This window comes from Berghia stephanieae, chromosome 7 (assembly GCF_034508935.2).
Source record: "Berghia stephanieae isolate SIO BIC M18660-M18661 chromosome 7, UCSD_Bste_1.3, whole genome shotgun sequence".
NCBI classification, from domain to species: Eukaryota; Metazoa; Mollusca; class Gastropoda; order Nudibranchia; family Aeolidiidae; genus Berghia; species Berghia stephanieae.
The window spans coordinates 18667475-18690511 of NC_088366.1; the positions used below are offsets into that span (position 1 = coordinate 18667475).

General features: G+C 36.5%; 1 protein-coding gene across 5 annotated transcripts; it reads right to left on the reverse strand.

Annotated features, from left to right (window-relative positions):
- Positions 1 to 1506: 1506 nt before the first annotated feature.
- On the reverse strand, positions 1507 to 22677 carry LOC144976834 (pseudouridylate synthase RPUSD2-like). Of its 5 annotated transcripts, none has more exons than XM_078921332.1 (12): positions 22599 to 22677; positions 16415 to 16721; positions 14694 to 14820; positions 13631 to 13752; positions 13163 to 13263; positions 12255 to 12421; positions 9111 to 9252; positions 7493 to 7629; positions 6699 to 6752; positions 4652 to 4743; positions 3252 to 3806; positions 1507 to 1899 (listed from the first exon to the last, which is right to left on the reverse strand). In XM_078921332.1, the coding sequence occupies exons 2-12, from the start codon at positions 16700 to 16702 to the stop codon at positions 1807 to 1809; spliced, it is 1878 nt and encodes a 625-aa protein (XP_078777458.1). In that variant the 5' UTR covers positions 16703 to 16721; positions 22599 to 22677; the 3' UTR covers positions 1507 to 1806. The 5 variants fall into 5 exon arrangements, with proteins under 5 accessions (XP_078777458.1, XP_078777459.1, XP_078777457.1 ...); XM_078921333.1 differs by having other exon boundaries at positions 16415 to 17075; positions 22644 to 22669; XM_078921331.1 differs by having other exon boundaries at positions 22617 to 22662.
- Positions 22678 to 23037: the final 360 nt, after the last annotated feature.

A 23037-nucleotide genomic window follows, 5' to 3' on the forward strand; every position in this document is an offset into this window, starting at 1 on the left:
ATTGGAATAATTCTGTGATTGTACTAGCTAGTACACTGCCTATTGTAGTTTTTTATAAATTGTATGTTTTGGTGATTCAATCAAATTCGTCATGCTGATTTTTAATGCCCTTTTCAACCCAAATTTGGTAATCTAAAGCTGGTAAAAGGGCAATATGGGATATCAATTTTTTTTATTTAATCTAATTCATGAGAGAAAATTGAACCCACAAACTTTAAAATCAAAGGTGATTGACTTGTCACCGAGCCTGCTTTTTAGTGTCCAGAATAAGAATGAGGAGATTAAAGCAAGGAGAGAGACAGTGTATGTGATAATATGAATGTAATGTAATTATTTTGAAGTATGTTATATGGTCATTTTTGTCCTTATACATTTATAATACCAACTGCTCTTATTTTGTTGTGTGAACATGGTTATTATTGAAAAGATGCCATATCTGCTGCATACAGCATTGACTTGCAGAGCTGGATTGAGATATATCTTTGTAAATAAACAAGTAGTTCATTTAAATGGGAATTTTGTGTTATTATTTGTTTATATGCATTATTTTAAGAAAAAAGAATTGTATTGGAAAAAGGGGAAAAAAGGCTTTTTCATGCTTACGTTTTTACTTGTACTTTTATGATTCCTGGCTTCTCGCAGCCTCTCAACATGATGTATGAAGATGTAGAGTTATTTTTATACCATCCTTTCCTTCGCATTTCATCACTTTTACATAATAATTTGAATAAATAGCACACTGTATTCACGCTCTCGTGATGAAGAACTGCAGCATCTTTTCTAGAACCAAAATGATGGTTCTGAACCAAATCTGTACATGTTTTTTACTATTTATATTATCCCACACTGATAATGAAGTGGAGTGACCAAGCCCACTTTTATAGTCTGGTTAATACAGTTTAGTGAGAACAACTCACAAACGTGGATGGCAAAAACAATAACAAAGGCCTGAGTGACGTCATCTGCATACTATCTATATATCTGTTTTCCAATTTGCTTTCTGTCTTTGTCTTGGAATGAGATTACTGAGTTTTGCCTTGACCCTGGCTATAGTGCTTGGCTGGGAGGGAAACAGTCAAATGCATAGTTATTATTTTGGAAGATAATATTCTTTTTGTCTTGTAAATCATCTCTCTGTTATGTACTATTATATTTGTTATTTTGAATGTATAATTTAAGCATTTGAGTGTATTTCTCTTAGTGGGGTGTTGTGCTGGTGACTTGAAGTGATCTCAAACTAAGAACATTGATGTTGTGCTCTTGGAATCTACATCTGTTCCCTATTTGAACCAATTCCCCTTTTTTAAACTTTTTCCTCAAGTCTTTTTAATTGTAATTCTAGAATATTTTTACTGTCCCATTTTCTTCTCTTCTACTGGCCCTGATATGACCTAAATGTGTTGCAAGCGCCGTAAAATCCTTAAAAACAAACAAAACAATCATGGTGAACTTGAGAGAGTTAAAGTATCTCTCAATTTTAAGGAATAAATACAAAAAGACAGGACGTTATTTATCATTAATTTATTCACTCTCACATTCACATCATCAAATATTGTGACACACCATTACCCCACTCAACTCAGATTTGAATGAGTACTTAGCTAAAGGCAGCGACGGATATTGCAAGAGTGTTAGTACAAAAACAAAATGGAAATATGATTCCCTATGGCCTGCTGGGGGAATAAATGAAACATTGTGATTTGCAAAGAGCGTGGTTAATCCATATTTTATTCTGACATAGTAAAGCTATGAGTCACGGATTTGTCTTTCATTAATTGATCTATGATCCTCTCATTCACTTGTATTCTATGATTTCTCCTCCAAAATGTACTGGTCCTCGTCTTGCCAGTCTTCATGCGCCCAATCTGGCATCTCTGTCTGGTACTCCCAATCTGGGCCCTGGTAGAAGCCAGAGAACAAAATGTTTCTTTAATTTAACAATACTTCAATCATAATATAAAACAAAAGTATGATGCCAAAAAAAGGGTTCCAATCTCATTGGAAGTGTAAAACCACTCTTCTGGAGGACTGGGTACAAACCTTGTGTAATTGATATTCTGATTTCAGAGTGATGGCATCTTATTTTCTAGTCTAAATATATGCTGGTCGTCAATAAAGATTATCCATCCTCGATCTTTTACGTCTCGTAATCATAAGAATCTGCCTATACATCCAGCTACTAAAATAGCTATGCCACCTTACAATTCAATATTAATACCTATTCATTATTGATCCTCCGAAAGTCTGGTTACATAAACACCTCCAAGGAGTTTGGAATCAGGAGAGTAGAAAGTGTGGTATTGCGACTTCTCTTCCCTATTATACAATTTAGATAAAACAAAATGAAAAACAAATAGATAAGGAAAATATACAATGACTAAGATAATCACATCGAAAATCAAGTGATGATGGTGATGATGATGATGATGATGATGATGATGAAGCACTGACGATGATGATTTAGGGAAAGAAAGTAGTGATGTCATTTCTATAGTCGTAGGGATCCTGGTATCTAGTTTATTTGAATAGTGTTGTATAAGAACAAATATTATCAACAAAGCAGTACCATTGATATGCATATGATCTGGAGGAATGCTTGCTGAGATTTTCATAAAGTAATCTCTGAACTCTCATAGAAAAGCATAAACAATGACACGTGATCACAAACAATATGCTATGGCTGTGACCTGAAAAGAACAAGGTCACTTCATCCCAGGACAAGGGCAGAATACCGCAATGCTCCTACTCCTTGTGGGAGGAAACAAAACCAAGCCCTTTGACCTTTAACCCCCTATATAAAACAATCCTAACAATTCAAACAGTCATTAATCAGTAAACAATGGCATTGGTTGCTTAGCTATTAGAGAACTAAACCAATGCTATTAGCAACAGTTTGCGTTTAAGTAAAAAACTCACCTGTTCTACCCACCAGATCAATCATACCAACACACAAATGTAAGTTAATATTTAATTAATATTTGTAGTTTGAGTGAGAGAATCTAGTGAGAACGAATCACTTCAAGTGTCTAAAATCATTTAGAAAGAGTAGTGTGGCAGCAGCTTCATTCGTTCTCTTGTTTGTTAACAATCAATGTGTTAGTCTGAACAGACTTTGCTGGTGTGTCGCAAATCCAGTGTTTTTGATTGGTAAAAAATCTACTGATTAAATACAGTGACAATGGATAAAGGGAGATAGGAAATACCTAGCATTGGCCTGTAAAATACCATCGATTAACATAAACTAATCTCACCTTATATTTCAATGCATGTAGAAACATGACTAAGTCTCTCGGCTTTGGATCCAGAGTTGTTTTGCGACACATATCACATGACTCATCCACCTGCCATTTTGTCCAATCAAATCCCACCCGAGTCTTTGCTTCCTGAGAAAAATCTATTGCAGTTGAGGTAGCACTGTCAGCCTTGGCATTTAAATCATCGGCCTCAATCTCTTTATCCTCAACATTGAGGTGTGTGGAAGAGGAATTGGTATCATTACAACCTACAATATGTGGATCATTGCAATCCTTGTCACTTGCAGAATGTAAATTCAGTTCGGCTTCTGATGAAATATGATCGATATTGCCCGTTCTACCAGGTATGGTGCAATCGTTTTCTTTTCGTTGAGTTTCGTCTTCTTGTTTTTGTATTGACTCTGAATTCTGACATTGTTTGTTTTGGTGATTGTTCTGCGAATCATTCACTTCTTGTTTTTGTTGCATTTCTTTCAACTTCTTGAAAAATAATGGATTATCCCCTCCATCCCATTGGGTTTTTTGATGTCGTTTAAGAATCGTGTCACACACCTGAGAAAATTTGTAAAAAATTTTAATAAAGGGTATTTAGTTTAAAGAAATCAATAAACACAAATGTTGCAACAAGGAAAATAGAGGGAGATAAATAAAACGAGAGAAAGAAAGAAAGAAAGAAAGAAAGAAAGAAAGAAAGAGAAAGAGAGAGAGAGAGAGAGAGAGAGAGAGAGAGAGAGAGAGAGAGAGAGAGAGAGAGAGAGAGAGAGAGGAAGAGAGAGAGAGAGAGAGAGAGAGAGAGAGAGAGAGAGAGAGAGAGAGAGAGAGAGAGAGAGAGAGAGAGAGAGAGAGAGAGAGAGAGAGTAATGAGTATACAATCCTAGTGTTATTTGTACTAAGTGCACTGTGCGTATTGAAATTTAGTAAAACGGGTGATACGGACATATTATAATGAAGGAGAAGAAATTAACAAAAGAGTATGGGTTAAATCTGAATCTATATCAGCATCTGCAATAAAAAACAAAACCAATTATTAATTAATGACAAATAATTAAATATAAAATGAACCGCAATCACACTAAAAAGAAAATTATATTTGAAATAATAACAATTGTATAATATTTTCAAAACTTGATACACTTCCACAGGGCATCTTTTGATGTTGTCACTTCGGCACTCAATGAAGGAATATCGATAGTCATAAAACAAATATCCGATGTCAGCAGGAATCACCCATGTTGTCGGAAAAGAGCAAATTTGGGATTGATAATATTGCCCAAGGATAAAAATGAAAGTGCACTAAAGCAGGACTCGAACACGGTACCTTCAAGATCAAAGTACAATACCTTAAACATTCAGTCAAAATATTAACATAAATAAAATCCTGCTTTTGGAGTACTCACAATATCACTTGATATTTCATAGACTCCTCCCTTCCCTTTGTTAGGACCCCAAGCATTGCTGTTGTAAAAGACGTCATTAATGATTGGATGACCTGAAAATGTATTTAAATAATTTTCCACTTCAATATTTATTTTGTAAGAGCATGTCTAAAGACAGAGAGTGGTAAGGGGGAGAGAGAGAGAGAGAGACAGAGAAAAAAAGAGAGAGGGAGAGAGAGAGAGAGAGAGAGAGAGAGAGAGAGAGAGAGAGAGAGAGAGAGAGAGAGAGAGAGAGAGAGAGAGAGAGAGAGAGAGAGAGAGAGAGAGAGAGAGAGAGAGAGAGAGTGTTATGAATTGATTTTCTATTTTTTTTTTCCAACCCCCACCCAACATCTATTCATCCAAGTACACCACTGGCCTTGTGTCACTTTTTACATAATATGGTACCACCCTGTCTAGGCTGACGTCATATAAATGCGAGTGTCACCAAAATTCATGCAACTGACCACAGGTGTCAAAATTTGACACAAGACATGATGGTGATTTTTTTCATAGATCTACCGTGGAGCCATCTGAGTGCTCTTCATAGAAAAATGTTTGACACTTCAAAAACAATGGAATACTTCAAAGAAAATCCCAAAATCCCAAAATCACTGATGACTTAGTCGTGCGAAATTGTGCGAAATTTTGGATCCGATGTCAAAAAATAGAATCTTTCTCACAATAAATTGAAACTTTCCGTTAAAATGAGAAAACCATTGATAAAGGGAAACACAAAGGTATTTGTAGTTTCAGACCTGTCTACTTGAAATTTGGAAAATTTTGTAGTTTTCGGAGGTTAAAAAACAGTAGAATTCAGAACCACCTTAAAAATTACCTAGTTGTCCTCAACACATTAAAGCAAGGCATTTAACTCCATTGTATACTGGCTCTTGGGCCAGAAAATCGTTCTCAAACTGTTTTATTAAATCAAAGATATTTATATGGCTCTCCGGTTAGAACATGTGTGGCTATGTGGTCTAGTGGTATGATACTCACTTTCAGATTGGAAGGTCCTGGACTCGAGCCTCAATTGGCACATAGTTGAGTCCTTGGAAAAGGCTCTTTACTCACATTCTCTCACCATACTAAGGTGTAAAATGTGTGAGTACTTGGCTGTTAACAGCGTTGTCTCTGTCTGAAAAAATTGTAATATCGCCTAACAGGCGTCATGTCTCATTCTACATGTTACATGTTGCTGTTGGTCAGGGACCCCTTGTAAAGTGCTTTGAGCACATTAAGTTGATATTGCACTAAGTAAAAGATCAAGAAAAAAAAAAAAAAGAAGAAGAAAAAATTTGTAATATTATAACATTGTCATAGTAGTGAGCAGGTCTGTGATTTACATCAATGATGCGAAGCTGAAGGAAAATTTGTCAAATGGAAGCAGGAGTTTAGTGTTTGTTTTCACATTCCACAGGGTCTGTTATACAGAGAGTCAAAATAGAGGAATTTATGTTGGGGGGATTGGAGGCTTTCTGTCTTAGACAATTTTCCGTCTTATAGAGGTTTCTGTGAAAGTAAAGTAAAAAAGAAATTGAGCTTTTATATAGCGCAATATCCACTAAACGTGCTCAAAGTGCTCTACATGGGGTTCCTGACCAATAGCAACACGTAACATGTAGGACGTGACATGACGCCTGTTAGGCAATATTACAATTTTTTGGACAGACAACGCTGTTAACGGCCAGGTACTCATTTTACACCTGAGTATGGTGAGAGAACGTGAGTAAAGTGTTTTTTTCCAAGGACTCAACTATGCGCTGCCGAGCGAGGCTCGAACCCAGGACCCTCCGATCTGAAAGTGAGTGTCGTACCACAAGACCACATAGCCACACTAAGTAGGGCCTATGGGGACAGCAAAAATAAAAATCTATGAATGGTCGATGAAGATTGCTTTGTCTTGATTTTGTTTTCACCCAACCAATCCAAAAACGGATTTTCAAAATTTACTGTATCTTATTGGTGGGCATAAACGAAAGTAGGAAAAGGAGCCGTTTGTGTGATGAGGAAATGTTCTATTGCTTACCTAAAAATTGAAGATGTACTCTGATCTGGTGAGTTCTGCCTGTACGAGGGAAACCTGTCAAGTATATTTAGATAACCCTTTTGAACTAAATGTATACATGAAAGTATATATTTATTATAAATGATGTGATTTTTTACATAGCATGAACAATACAGTGAACCACATCCAGTGCCAAATGAAAGTTACCATCAAACTCACACAGATTTATAATCATAAGGTCGCTTAACTTGGAGTTTATTCTGGCCTCTTTAAAATTAAAAAAAAATAATATATATATATATATATATATATATATATATATATATATATATATATATATATATATATATATATATATATATATATATATATATATATATCAATTATCCGTCATCCTTTGGAAAGGACATTAATTTATCACAAGATCTGTTAGCCCCAACTGTCAATCACAGCTGGGTGAACAAACAAGTCAGAAAAAAAAGAAACAAAAAAAAAAAGAATTCACTTAGCTTAGTACACTGAAAGTAGTCAATTGGCCAGTGAAATATGATGTCATTTCAATCCCAAACTGAATTTGAAAGTCTACAGTGTTACTATTAAAAAAAAAAAAAAAAAAAAGAAAACAACTGAAGCTGAGAAGTTGGAAGGATCTTTCTGGCAGAAACCACAAAGTCAAGTCAAGTCAAAACACGTTGTTTTCTAATAAATTTTGTTGTAATTATCTATTTTTTAGGGGGAAACAAAATTGATTGAATAACACAATTTCAAACTAACGAATGTCTGTTTAAGCGTGAAACAAAAAAGCATATACATACATTTAACAACACTGGAGCGTCCATTGTAACTGAGGCGGCTGAAGGTGGTCTGACTAGGCTTGCCTGTTGAAGAAACCACCTGCAAACGCAGCTTGTTAGACAATGCCTGCAAAGGCTGATCAACTGTCACTGTTTCGCTGAAATAAAACATGTTATATATAATATTCAGTACTTTTCAGTTCAAGGAGCCCCATCAGCTCAGCTGGTAGAGCTCTTGTTTCACATGCCAAGGATTCACGTGCGGCTATGTGGTCTAGTGGTATGACACTCACTTTCTTATCGGAAGGTCCTGGGTTCGAGCCTCGCGCTCGGGGCATAGTTGAGTCCTTGGAAAAGGCTCTTTACTCACATTCTCTCACCATACTCAGGTGTAAAATGAGTACCTGGCCGTTAACAGCGGTGTCTTTGTCCGAAAAATTGTAATATCGTCTAACAGGCGGCATGTCCCGTCCTACATGTCAAATGTTGCTGTTGGCCAGGGAGCCCTTGTAAAGCGCATTGAGCACATTTAGTGGATATTGCGCTATATAAAGCTCAATTTTTAAATTTTTTTTTTTTTTAAAGGAAACAGGATCAATCTTGAGGTAAGTTAAAAATATTTCCCTGCCCCTTCTAACCACACTGCAGTGACTGAATAGCTGAATCTGTTAGATCTGGCAAAAATACTTTGCAATAGACTTAGCATCCTATCCCAAGGGAAACAAGCAATTGCTATTGTCTGTTTAGTGCTATAGAAACCGGCATAAACTCGACCCCACGGGCCTATTTCTCTGAAGTGTATGTATGTATGTATGTATGTATGTATGTATGTATGTATGTATGTATGTATGTATGTATGTATGTATGTATGTATGTACGTATGTATGTATGTATGTATGTATGTAGGCATGCATGTACGATGGTATGCTGGTTTGTATGTATGTCTGCATGTATGTATGCATGTATGTATGTGTGTATGTATATACAAGCATGTATGTTCGTGTATGGCTGTGTCTGTAATGTCAATGTGTTGATGTTCACACCATGAACCAAACTGAGCATTGTTTACTTCAAATGAATTGCCTTTAATTTGGACAATAAAGATTATCATTATTATTCAATGACATTTCAGTTTGAATGACACCCATCAATGCACAATGGTTAAAGCACTTTGATAAGTTAAGCAAAATGGAGCATGCAGAGGATGGGTTACAATGATCACAAAAAACAGTCTTGTGTTAACCCTTTGCATGTATTTCCCCAATTGACTCAGGTGTGAGTGACTATCTGGCTTTAGGCAGATACAAAAAAAGTAAATAAAAGGACACCTATAAGGTGTCTTGTGACGTATTGAGCAGAGTGAACGTATATATCAATACTGTGTTGAAAATGTGGAAAGCAAACAAAACCACATCATTGAAATGATGGAGAGATTAAAGCAAGATAGTCTGTATACTTCAAGTATACTTCAAAAGCTAACAAACATATCTTACTCCTGTGAGCCTAAACAAACACTGATTTTAAATTCAGGAAACAAAGACGTATGGGACTAAAATTGATACACAAAAATAGATTTGTACAATACAAATGTACATAAGAATGTACTTAAAAACAGAGTGTATATAGAAATTAGATAAACCTTGGAAATTCTCCCATGACACGACAAACATATTCCTTCTGCACCTGTCTCTTCACAACCTGGTCTTCCAATTTCTTAGTTGCCTTTGCTGTCTTTCCCATGAGCAGCACACCTGAGGTCAGTCGATCAAGACGGTATATATCTGAGATTTAAGTATGAGGAAAAATAAAAGTAAACAAGTTTATCTTTCCATTCTATGCCTCTTTATTTTGTATTTGGCAACTGTTATTTTGTTTGGTTTTTTTTTTGGTAGAAGTAGAAGTTTACAAAGCACAGTAATGACTATTGAAAATTTAAAATAAACTAGAACAGAAAACAAAAAAATTATATGCCTTTTTATTCATTCCAGTCATTTTTCTTTAGGGTTTCAGAGAAGTCCAAAGATGACTGGAATAACACAGATATCAACTGCAGTGCAGGAAACTACAACCAGAGTTTAAAACACACTGACAGGTGATACTGATATCTGCAAAATCAAGATCAATAGGGATCAAAATCAGGTTCAAATCTCATTGGAAGTGTAAAAGTACTCTTCCAGAGGAATAAATACATACCTTGTCTAAATGATCTTCTGATTTCAAAGTAATTACATCTTTTTTTCTAGTCTAAATATATGCTAGTTGTCAATAAAGGTCATCCATCCTCGCTCTTGTACGTCCTGTAAGCCTTAGAATCTGCCTATGCATCCTGCTACTAAAATAGTTATGCCACTTTATGATTATGTAACCTATTCATTATTAGTGAAGGACTGGTTACATACAAACTTCCAAGGATTATGGGAATGGAAAAGTAGAGGGTGCGACGACATGACTTATCTTTCTTATTCATTATACAGTGCTGATGGTGACAAAAAGTGAAAAAGTAGGAAAATGTTGAACGATTGCCTTTAAGCCCCATTTTTACTGCACTAAACCCCACTTTTAAAGCAATTGAGATGATAGACTCTCATTGATACTCTAACTAACTTCTATAGAGTGGGAAACTGCACCTGTGTGTTCCACCACACATCAACTCTCTCATTGCTAGCACACTGTTTCGAGATAATGTAATTTTTTAAAGGAGGAAATTCCTCCTCTGGACTCCAAAGTTGCGGATTTCCGCAGATCCGAGGAAAACCATCAGCACTGATTACAATTAGTATGCATAGACAACATAGCACAGGACTAATTGTCAGCATGTTGGTATTGGCTGCCATAAAAGAGAAGAGGAATGTAACCAGGGGTGAGAATGGCTGGACACAAAAAAGGAGGAAATTTTTCATCGTGAAGAGCATGACCCATCGATGCGACCATAAGCTATAAATTAGAATTTCACTAAAATTCACTGAGATGCGATCAAAATTTGTCTCGCAGAATTTTCTTACACGACTCGGTGGAATTTCAAAAGGTGAAAGTGTAATTACAACATTTGGTGGTTGTAGTAGGGATTATGATGTAGTGGTGGTTGTAGTAGTAGTGGTGGTAGGGATGAGGTGGTGGTGGATGTAGTAGTGGTGGTCGTATGGATAATTGTGTTGTTGTGGTTGTAGTAGTAGCGATGACGTGGTAGTGATTGTAGTAGTAGTGGTCGTATGGATGATTGTGTGGTGGTGGTTGTAGTGGTAGTTGTTGTAGGAATGACGATGTGGTGGTAATTGTAGTAGTCGTGGTGCTAGGGGTGATGGTGTGGTGGTGGTTGTAGTAGGAGTGGTGGTAGGAATGATGTGGGAGTGGTGGTAGGGATGATGATGTGGTGGTGATTGTAGTAGTAGTGGTAGTAGGGTTGATGATGTGGTGGTTGTAGTAGTAGTTTGTTTTGTTTTTAAGGGTTTTACGGCACTTGCAACACGTTAAGGTCCTATCAGCGCCAGTAAGAAGGAAGAAAATGGGATAGTAAAAAGTTCTAGAATTACAATTGAAGCACCAAAGAAAAGGGAAGACAAAAGGGGAATTGGTTCAAATAAGAAACAGGTGTAGATTCGAAGAGCACACTACCAAAGTACTGAATTTGAGATCACTAAAAGTTTCATCCAGACACAAGCACAGGTCCCCACTAAGAGGAACACACTCAAATGTTTTACAAATCATATATAATATAAAGAAAACATAATACAGTGCATAACAGAGAGATGATTTACAAAGAAAAAAAATATCATCTCCCAAAACTAACTAAACATTTGACTGTTTCCCTCTCAGCCAGGGTATCCGACCAGGATCAGACAAAACCAAGTAATCTCATTCCAAGACAAAGACAGAAAGCAAATTGGAAAACAGAAATAGGGGGATAGAAGACACAGTAAGTACCTCCCTGCCCACTATGGGAGGCCAGGAACCCCACCCAGTGGTTGTAGTGGTAGTAGTCTTAGAGAGGAATTGTGTGGTGGTGGTTGTAGACTAAACTAAGCCAATCACCATTGCTTTATTCCAATATAGTATCTCTGTATAACCAGATGATTTAGTGGATGGTTGCGAAAGAAGGAAAGAAAGAAAGAAAGAAAGAGAGAGAGAGAGATAGAGAGAGAGAGAGAGAGAGAGAGAGAGAGAGAGAGAGAGAGAGAGAGAGAGAGAGAGAGAGAGAGAGAGATATATTAAAAATGCAATAGGTAGGTACCTACAACAGAGAAAAAAAAAATCTAGACCCATTTGTCCCTCCCCTTCACCCATCAACTAGGTAATCCAACAACACCACTGGTCGTCTGTGTCAATTGTGACATCTGGTGCCATTCTGTCTGTCCCGACGACATAAAAAAAGGACCGTCACCAAATTTCACAAGACTGAGCACAGGTGTCAAAATATGACATAAGACATAATGGTGATTTTGTGGTTTTGAGGAAAATGTTTGACACGGCAAATTTCTAAGAAATTCTCAAAATCACTGTTTATTTATCAAAAAAAAAAATTGAAAAAGCAGGAATTGTGATGGGGATGGGTGGAGATAAACAACCATTTAGGCGGAAATCTGCCTTTAAGCAGAAGATTCTCAGCCCTGGTAACAAAAAGAGGTTAAGTTTCGTGATCATAGGAAATAACAAGTAGTTAAAAGCAGAGAGCATATTCCATGTGTCAAATCAATACATCCTTATCCACTTAGCCTCCTCATCCCCTGAAGCAAATCAAATGCATTTACCTGATCTTGAAAGTGAGACAAAACTGATTCATACTAACTTCGCAAGTTGGAATAGCCCATCTCTTTGCCAAGGATGAAAACAACTGAGTTAAATCTGTATCGTCCACAGGGATGAGATGGAATAGAGGAGGGCTTGTTGATGACGACAACCTCTTCTGTGTCAGCAAGAACTTCCAATGAACGGTCAGTCACCGGATTTTCATGCCTGTAAATAAACAGAAAAATTTAAAAATTAATAGGAATAAATGTCAAAATGTATATTTCATAAATACGTGCTTCTCCAAGGTTCAGCAATTTTCAATCAAGAGCTGCCAACTCATAATGCCAATAAAACATGAAAAGACTTTTCAAAAATTAGGATTCTACTTTTATATATCTCGAGTCCTTTACCCCCTTCCCCACCCTTCCAACAAACACATAAACGAATGAACCAAATCAGGTTTATCAAAGTAGATTACTAACGGCAAATCTTTACACTGGATTCTGACAGAATATACCATAATTAGAACTTAAGAAAATGAACATTGCACGTCAACAACCATGGCTTACGTATAAAATAATGAAGAAAAAAAAAGAGGTATAACAGTAACAACATTTCTGATACCCTGACTGGATCTAATTAATTTAGGACCCAAACATTTCAATAAATAAAGTACAAGTCACCAATTAGAATGCCTCTGTTGTGTCTTATGACTCTTACAGTATCAGCCACTGCCAAAGCTAGATACTCATTCAGACCTGGTTGAGAGAGCAGAGATAGGGAGTAAGTAGGAGGAGGAGGAGGAGGAGAAGAACAAGAAGAACAAGAACAAGAACAAGAATTAGAATACACAACAACACCAACAAAAAAACTAAAACGACGACATTTGGATTTTTAAGAGACAGATTTCTTCTCACTTTCATTATGGAAATCTTATTTTCAGTGTTCTAACAATTGTTCTCTTACCGATGTATTTGATGTGAAATGTAGGCACAGTCTTTCACTACATAGTCATTTGAAGCTTGGACACCGTTGACATGAATTTTACCTTGATGGAAAGCTTTGTCCTAAATGGCCAAAATAAAATACATAAAAATGAAAATAAATATAAAAATAAATAAAAGTTTTGTTCCAACGGTTTTATACTCAATGAGCTTCCCATTGTTCTATGATGATGATGATAATGATGATGATGATGATGATGATGATGATGATGATGATGATGATGATGATGATGATGATGATGATGATGATGATGATGATGATGATGATGAAGACAGCTGAGAATGAAATAAAAGCTGAATTTTAAGTCCACTTTGAGCACTGATGGCCGGGAAAGCTCTAAAAAGCTGGAATTCTGACTTTGTCAGAAGAAAGGGCATCCCTAAGTTAAGAATGAGCTAAGAATGATGTACAATCAACAGTTTATCATACCACATCTCCTGGCTCATCAAATCCAAACTCGTTTTCCAAAACATTCTTCAGTGTTCTCCCAACCCATCTTCCTTTGGCATATGTGGCAAATACGTAGTGATAGGGATACACCTTTCGTAGGCCTGAAGATTGGAAGAGATTATTGAATATCACTTGGTTTAAAAAAAGAAAAAAACAACAACAAAAAACCCAAAGAAATATGAACTAAGTAAGAAAGTGATGTACAAATACAAATAAATTTATTATATATGTTTACTGACAAGGGTAAGCTGATAATAACAATAAATTATATGACTTATTATTGATGCTATGCATTTAGATAAAATACTCACAGCATCTGTTCGCAAAATTGGGAGGTGGGGGAGGGGATAACTGAATAAAACATTACACTGCATGATTACACTTACACCTTTGACCCAGACATTTTTTAAAGTCTTATTCCCTGTTCGCTTACTTGGACAAAATCTATTTATTTGTGCAGATATTTGTGACCTGCCATCCGAAAACGGTAGCATGTCTGGATGAATCAGATCCAGAAAAGTAAATATAGAACTAAAATCAAAAGAAATACAAACTTTTAGATGTTTGCAATGAAAGAAATTGTTATGCATTCTCCATCATAACGAAGAAAAAACCCAAAGTTTCATTTTTATGGTTATAAATTCAAATTCCAGCACCATTTCCTCTCGACATAATACTGTTTTAAGACAGAGGGTCACAATTTTGAAATGATCAATAATTAAAATAACAGCCTATATTTTGTTCTGATGTTAACAAGCACTTAGAGTCTTGTGTCTCAGAGTTATAGCGCTCTATAAGTTTTCAGCTTTATTATTTTCAAAAACTCACAAAACGTGCATTGTTTCTTAAGATAAATCATAAAGGCAAAATTATATTTTGAAGTGTGAAAAGAAATTGTGCCATCAGGTAGGGTGCTCCAATTTGGATTCCAATTGAGAAGTCATTGAGCTGAGAAAGCCATTTTGGGTCAAAATTGGAAGACCCCACTCTACAGAATATAAAAATGTTGAAAAGTAAATAAAATGTGACAAAGTGTTTTTACCATTTTCAAAGTAGTACGATGTTTGATCAAAAGCTCCAAGATTGAAACCAACTTCCTCTCTCTCTGTTTGTGAATTTTCATCTTTCTTTTGTTTTTTCGACTGCTTAAACTTTTGGGCCCTGGCTTGCTGAAAGGAAGGGGTGGGGGGGGGGGGGGGGGAATGAGGGGATAAAGAACGAGCAATTTACTAATTGCAAAAGTTTAAAGATGATACAGTCAATATTAACTGGTTTCATTTACATTCTCTCTGTGCATTTTTATAGGAAAAATACAATGAGAAAGAAAGTAAAAGTAACAATTACTTTCTATATTTTGAACAGGAAAGCACTTTTTGTCAAATCTAATAGAGATAAAAAGGAGTCTGATCTCCTGCACATGAAAATCGAGATCTGTTATTATTGTGATCATAAAAAAGGCAAGAAATGACAAAATGATGTTATGTTTGGCCATGTAGCAGAGTATCTCATTTTGTCACAAATTCAAGCCATGTTAAGTGTGGTCATTACTGGATGTGTGACTATGATCAAGAATAACAAAATTGTGGCCTTAGTGTCGTATCTGAAAAGCTGTGTATATGAAAAAGTGTCAGACAAAGCAGACAGAAAAAACAAGAAAAAAATCATTTAAAAAAAATCAGCCTTGGGATCGAACCTCAGACCTCCCGATTACTGGTTTGATGTGCTACTACTACCATAACGCCACAGAAGATTACCTAATAGTTGAGATGACTCAATGCTTATATTCTTCACAAAAGTAACAAATTAGGGAGCAGGCACTGGTGTAATTTGAAAATCTGCTATTCTGACTTGTAATCAGATCTGAGGTCATGGGTGCCAGCAGGAAGAAGTGCTGAAACCTGAAAATAAAATCTCGACCCTTTGCCAAACCTGAAAATGTTCCTACTGAAAATGCGGCCTAAACTTTACTCTTATTTCATCACACAGCAAACATATTGACACAATGAGGAAATTAATTTGATTTTAAAACCAACCGAATTTTTACTGATGCTATTAGTAGGTTATTTTACTCAAAACACTGAAAATGGAGGTATTTGACTTCGAGATATCGCGAAACCGGAATTCCGGCATGAACCGGAAAACTGGCACCCATGTCTGAGGTTCAATCCCAGAGTCAAGGCAGGCTGATTTTTTGGGGGATGACTTTTTCATGCATTTTTCTTTCTGCTTTGTCTGGCACTGTTTCATAGACACGTATTCAAAATTTTACCATACACCAGTGATTTAATCTGTTATTTTGATATATCCCTGACTTAGTCATTTCACGCACCTTACTCCACTTGACTTGGGAGTGAATGAATACCTGGCTATGCCCATTGACAAAATTGTGACTCTAGCCAGGAACAGATGTGCTTGGTCCCAATATGTGGATTCCCTGTGACCGTGACACTTTAATGCTGATGTAGCATAGCACCTTATGGGTGCTGTAATAATGTACACTGCAACTCATACATACATACCTGGCTATGCATGCATGGATGGAAATATATACCATAAAAGTGCCAATAGAAAAACAGCACCAACCAAACAACTAGTATAATGTCAAAAACAGCAAAAACACCAATTTGATTCCATTGGGCCTGCTGAGAGGACAATTGACAATTGAAGCATTGTGAAGAGCATTGAGCATGGTAAAAGTGCGGAAATGCGTTAGATACATAATTGTGAATATCTATTTCATTTAGCTACTATTACATCACCAACCCTTTTCAAAGCCCTTTTCGACATCACAGATTGATCAGCTGATCCGGATGAGTGAGTAGCAGATTTTGGGACAGCACTGCTATCCATTGTTGAAGACATTTGTTGAGTTTCCATTTTATAATTTCCTGGATTGAATTCATCAATTGTTCGTAGTTGTGCACAGAGTCTAAGATTTATAAGTTGTAGAAATTTTCGTTTGACCTCATCACTTTTGGAGCTGGAATTCAAGTTGAGGACAACTTTGCAAGACACATTCAGTAACTGAAATCTCCTTTGAAAACTGTACATTAATAATAGGATGGCAGATCTAGAAATAAAACTTTATATATTAGAAGTCATCTTTTGATGAAATAACAATCTTTGAATCACATCCACTGACTTGTCAATTTCACAGACTTACTTTAACTTAATATAATATCTAGACCTTTCAGTTGATGCATATTACCCTCTTCTGAGCACACAGAGAGAGAGAGAGAGAGAGAGAGAGAGAGAGAGAGAGAGAGAGAGAGAGAGAGAGAGAGAGAGACAGAGACAGAGAGAGAGAGAGAGAGTAGATATTTTTATTGAGGATTGTTTGTAAAAATTAGAGAAAGAAAGGTGTAGGTGTGAGATAGAAGGGGCGGGGGGGGGCGGGGGGGGGGCGGGGTTGTGGTCAGATTTCCTGTAAAGTGTACAATTTGCTGTGCTATTTTGAACCCAAAGTGGCAGTATTTGTGAGAAAAGCATATGAATCTCGTGAAAAGTAAACCCCTGGTCAAGCCTGTGAGGAGTTCAGTGATCGTAATCACAACATAATTCACTGTGTATAATTCTGTTATAGTAAACCATCCATTTGCTCACACATCCCAGACCATTCGTTTTTTATATGGTAGCGTCAATTGCCATGGACCTTGACAATTGTGAAATCGTCAATTGCCAAGGACCGTGTCAGTTCACAGTTCATCAACTAGACATGTCTACTTTTAACTGCCATGGAGTAACATTGATGTCTTCTCTCTCTTTCATTTTCTCTTCTTTTTCATTGTCTGTCTCTGTCAAATTCTCTTCTCCCCCACTCTCTCTCATTTTCTCTTTTTTCTCTCTCACACACGCACACACTCTCGATCCCTGTCATTTTCTCTTTTCTCTCTCTGTGCCATTTTTTATTTATTCCTCTCTGTGTGTGTTTCTCTTTCATTTGCTCCTCTCTCTCTCTCTCTATCTATCTATCTATATATCTTTCTTTCACTCTCTCTCTCTCACACACACACACACACACACACACACATTGTTATGAATATGAATGCTCTCGTTTTCTCTTTTCTTTCTTTCTTCCATTTTCTTCTTTCTCTCTCACTCATTCCATCTTAGTTTTAGCCATGGACTGTGTCACTTGGTAAATCGTCAACTATTTAGTATTAACTGCTGTGTAGTGACCTCAATTAATATTTACTCTCATTTTCTCCCTCTCTCACACTCATTTTCTTTATTTCTCAGGTTTTCTTTCTCTCTTTCATTTTCTCTTTTCTCTCCTTCATTTTCTCTTTTCTCTCTCTCTCATTTTTCTCTTTTGGCCTTGGACAGTGCCAGTTGGTAAATCCTCAACACTTAACTGTCCCGGAGTATGGAATGATGGTGATACGTTAATAATAATATTAGTATTAGTACTCTCAATTTTTCTTCTCTATCTCCGTCTCTGGTTCATTTACTAATTTTCTCCTTTTCCTCTCTCTCTCTCTCTCTCTCTCTCTCTCTCTCTCTCTCTCTCGATCTCTCTCGATCTCTCTCGATCTCTCTCTCTCTCATATTTCCTCTTTTTGTCATGGATCTTGCCAATTGGTAAATCGTCTACTAGTACTAGCTATTTACAATTAAATGCCAAGGATTGATCTTGTTGCAGAAATGTTTTACGTGAATTGTTTCTTATTATGACGATGTGCAGTATAATTTCCTTTAAAATAAAGGAAATCAATTTTTTTTTTAAATCTACCGCTTAGAAGGGATTTGTCACTTCATCCTTCTGTTTTTTTCTCCACTGAATCCAAAAACAACAGTAATTTTTGCTTTGATATGATTTTAACTTGTCTTGGAATTTGTGAAGACATATAAAAATTAAAAACAATGAAGTGAGTGTAGACTTGGTCCTTTCCACAATGATTGACAAGGAATGAATGATTGGAAGAAAGTGACGAGATTCAAGATTCGTACGAGGCTCGACTGAAACCACCACATGCAGCAAATTTGACTCCTTGGCAGTTGACACTTCCTTTTTACATACTGTGCCATAAAGAAGAAAAATCCCAAAGTATTGTACTATAACCGGTGAAAAAAAATAGGGCTATAAACTCTTTAAGATTCAACCTGACAAAAACCGACAATGGCCAAATATTCATGGGCGGGGTAGTCAAGACTGGCCTCAGTAAGTAAAATCCAATCGTTGTGAAGGAAATGACAGGCCTTGTCACTGTCGCAGGATGTTTTCAGCTTTGATTTTTATAAATTTGCCGACAGAAAAGAAAATATGTTTCAGAAATTGCGATTTGGATCCTATTTTATTTGCGGGTGAAAATCATTGACATTGCACTTTGTTTGGTAAAAATCGGTAAAAAATTACGACTTTGGTGATGAAAAATGACTTTGAAGACAATTATTGTAAACTTTAAAAAATATTAATAATTTATAACTCCCTTATTTGTGGGTCGATTTTGTCATTCGAGGTATCAATTTTATTGAAATAAAGAGATAGGAACAGAGTTATTTTTTCTGATGCGAAATTATTACTTTGTAATTTTATCACCAAGAAAAATAGTCGGTAAATAAATTTGGTACACCTCTTTGATCTACCGCCACCGTCCATTTGTGTAGAATTGTGAATCAAGTGTTTCAAAGTCTTCGACCAATCATAGGCTATCTAACCAGTCTCTTTTTGGGAGACATTCCGAAAGCTCCTACATCCCCAGTATTCTTTCAATATGTATTTTCACCGTTGATCTTTAGTCAGGCGTTTATTTATTCAATTTGTCATCATATAGAAGCATTTTTAAAACTCTATACAAAACAAACCTTGATAGATTTGTGAAAGTTTAAAATTTCCTAATTTGACCATTGTTTTGATTTGTAAAGTATTGAAAAGTAGTGCAAAGCAGTCCGAGGTTGTTTTTTTTTCTATTAGGGTTATCTCGAGATCGGAGGATATTTTTTCTACAGTGTCTACGTACATGGTAACCGGGCACCTAGCATCAGGATCTACATACACGGTAACCCTGTACCGTGCTTTGGGAGAGAGGGGCGAAGGTGGCATTGAGCTTGGTGCACAGTAACTTATGACCTAGATTTCTTTCATTCCTACTCGCCTGATAACATAGATCAAAGGGGTGTTATGGAGGTGTAACAGCAACACTGATTTTTTTTCATCCAGATAATAGTTTCCCTATTGTTAATGCAGAATAAATCGTTTCCATCAATTAAGCTATAAATCGCATAGCTTGTCTGTTAATGATAACATTAAGACTAAGATCTGGTGTAAGGTTAAAGTAAGATTGAATCTCGCTTTTTATGGGTTAAATTGTATTGTTTGATTTTTGAAAATAATACACACACACAAACACACACACACACACATACACACACAGAGCGAGGTCCATCCACTGCTTGTATTGCAGCGACAAACCAGTTACCGGAGTTACTGTGTACGTAGATCCTGAGGCTAGGTGCCTGGTTACCGTGTACGTAGACACTGCCTTTTTTCTATTAGGGTTAGTCATAAGTCTTAGCAAAAAAGGTGCTAGAGTGTTTGTTTTTTCCTATTAGGTTTAGTTTAAGGTACAAGATTTTATTTTTTCTTGAGGCTAATTGAGAGAATATTATTTGAGTCATTTCCCTTTGTAGGAGCTATCGGAAGGCCTCCCGTCTTTTTTTTACATTACAAATAATATGGTTAAGCTTCAGATATAATCTAATGGGAAATGAATTTGAGTTGGTGGATGAAGAAAAAGATATTGGAGTTATCATCGATAATGATCTAAGCTTTGAAAAGCCACCAATGAGAAAGTGAAAAAGGCAACTGCAATGTTTGCAACAATTCGCCGAATATTACAATACCTAAATGAGAAGATACTTTCATTCCACTGTACAAATCACTAGTGTGAACACACTTGGAACCAGCTCAGTCTGGGCACCATTCAAAAGTAAACACATCGAACTCAAAGTCAAAGAATGCATCCAAAGAAGAGCTTCCCGAGTATGAACAGGATGACATACGAAGAGAGATTGAGAAAACTGAAACTACCAACACTAAGTTATAGAAGAATAAGAGGTGACATGATTGAAGTGTACAAAATGTTAAATGGAAAATTACCAAAAAGCTGGTAATAGTAATATACTTAAACTCTGGCCCGAGCACTCCCTGAGAACAGGAACAAGGGGTAACTCTAAGAAACTTTTCACACAAAGGGCCAGACTAGATGTGCGCAAGCATAATTTCGGTGTTAGAGTGGTTCAAGTGTGGAACAGTCTACCAGAGAAAGTTGTCAGTGCTAATTCACTTAGATTTAACTCATTCAAGAACAGACTGGATAGTGATATAGTTATAGAGAGCTGCGCCGGTGTTACCAATACTTAGCTTCTATACCAGGATAAATCATTCGTTTAGACCGAAATATAAATAAAAAACTTACCGCTTACCGTCAAAAGCAGTTTAGATTTGAAGATGCATTTGTTTTCTATCAAAAAACATTCGGTAATGGACAATCCTTGATGAATTTCAAAAGTTGTGTTGAAATTATATCCTAATTGTTTTCATGATTAATTCCTCGCGAAATTGTGTGGGTATCGTTTCTGTTATCAAGGTACCGCCTAGCCAGGCAGGGTTGCCAGATCATTTTTGAGTAAGAGACCAAACTAGCTATAGCAAGAGGCCAGATTCCTCGGCAGGAGCCCAAATACCACCAAACCCACCTTAGCCTCGCGAAAACTCTTTAGATTTGTTAAACAATTTAGATAGGATAAGGAAAATTCGTATATATAGAAGCATTAGCAAATGCAATCTGTGGCGTTAGCACGTGTTGCATTTAGATATTTAGATTGCCAAATAAAATAAGTTTTAACGGTACCAAAGTAAAACGATATAACGGGGAAAGTCAGAGGAAGCCAAAAAGTTGGTTACAGGAGGCCAAGTGGCCAAACCAAATTTTGGGAGGCTAAATGGCTTGGGAAAAGGCCAAATTTCTCAAATTTGGCCACCAGGAGGCCAAACTAGCAACCCTGGCCCCAGGTTTTTAAAAAAGTTTATTGGGAAAAAGATACGGAACAAAGTGTCCATAGATAGGTATGCAATTTGGTGCATTAGTGCAGTAAAAAGGCCTTTTTTTCTTTTATTCAATAAACTTGACTGCTGGTGGACCCTAGGCCTCTCTACAAGTCCAAGAAATAATACTCACTTTTTCTCTGCTCCAACGAAAATATCTACCCCCTACCGGTCTAATTATTTCTAGCAGACGACAAATTTCTCAAAACGGTCACATGACACTGTAAAAACAACACAGGAAGTCCATGAAAGCTAATTTACGGCATTTCCTTTGAACCGTGTAAACAACAAAATTTCGTTTTCATTCGACTCAACGGGTCAGATTGGCCGGTATTTTTTAACGAACTAAAGTTCTGAAAAATCAAAATGTTTCTTAGAAAGGTGAAAGATGCTAGTTTTTAAAACAGAGGTAGGTTTTTAAAAAAAAATCTTTATATTTTACGTGAATGCATGCTCAAGGCGAGTTGGACGTGCAGCGGAGGTTGGTAGGCCAAAGGCCCACCTCTCTAGTTATAGTTATAGGCCTAGTGATAGGATAGCTATTGGAAAAACCACATCACCACATTGTCTTCACGGTAATCTGCAACCGGAAGAAACAAAGATGACACCTTTTTTTTTTTAGACCCACAAAGATGACACCTGAGTCCAGCGAAGAGGATTATTGAGAACCTGTGCTGGAAATCATCTCTAAGTATCGAGGTAACTTAGGCTTAGGACATCCTACTCCTACTTTCGCTTTCACTTTCTTCATAAATAACGTTGACTAAGTCGGGATAGAATGGAAAGTGACAGTGCTGTTATTTGAGAGCCATTAACAGATCTCATTTTTTAAACAGAGAATTAATCTGGCAAAGCTCACAAAAGAATTGAAAATTGAAATATCTAAAACAAAACATATACGAGGATCAAATCGCTGACAGCCAACACAAAGCCATAATTTCTCACGCATTCAATTCAAACTTGATCAGAGTAACGCCCCTTCATCAGGGTTGCCAGATTATTTTTCAACAAAATGCCAGTGGAAGACTCAAAAAATGCCAAAACACTCCAAAAAATGCCAAAGTCTGTTGACTCCCATCCCCACTAAGAAAACTACTCACTTTTGATAGACAATTTACTATCATATCCTGGTGGCTTGCGTGTTTTTTTTTCTTTTTTTTTTTTTTTTTTTTTGAATTATACTTAATTTCCTGTTGGGGTAATTTTTTACCTACTGACTACTAAGTGGAGTGCTAAACCACTACACCACGGTTGAGAAAAGGTGTCATTTGAAGTATAATATACAAGAAAAGAAAATGCCAAATGAAAATGCCAAATGCCAAATGATTTTTCTAATGCC

What these genes read in the sequence shown, in the direction of transcription:
- LOC144976834 (XM_078921331.1), bottom strand. An exon ending in ATGAAATATCAAGTGATATT is followed by an intron (nt 3,807 to 4,651) that starts GTGAGTACTCCA and finishes AAATTTTCTCAG; the next exon opens with GTGTGTGACACGATTCTTAA. An exon ending in TACATGCATTGAAATATAAG is followed by an intron (nt 1,900 to 3,251) that starts GTGAGATTAGTT and finishes GGCTTCTACCAG; the next exon opens with GGCCCAGATTGGGAGTACCA.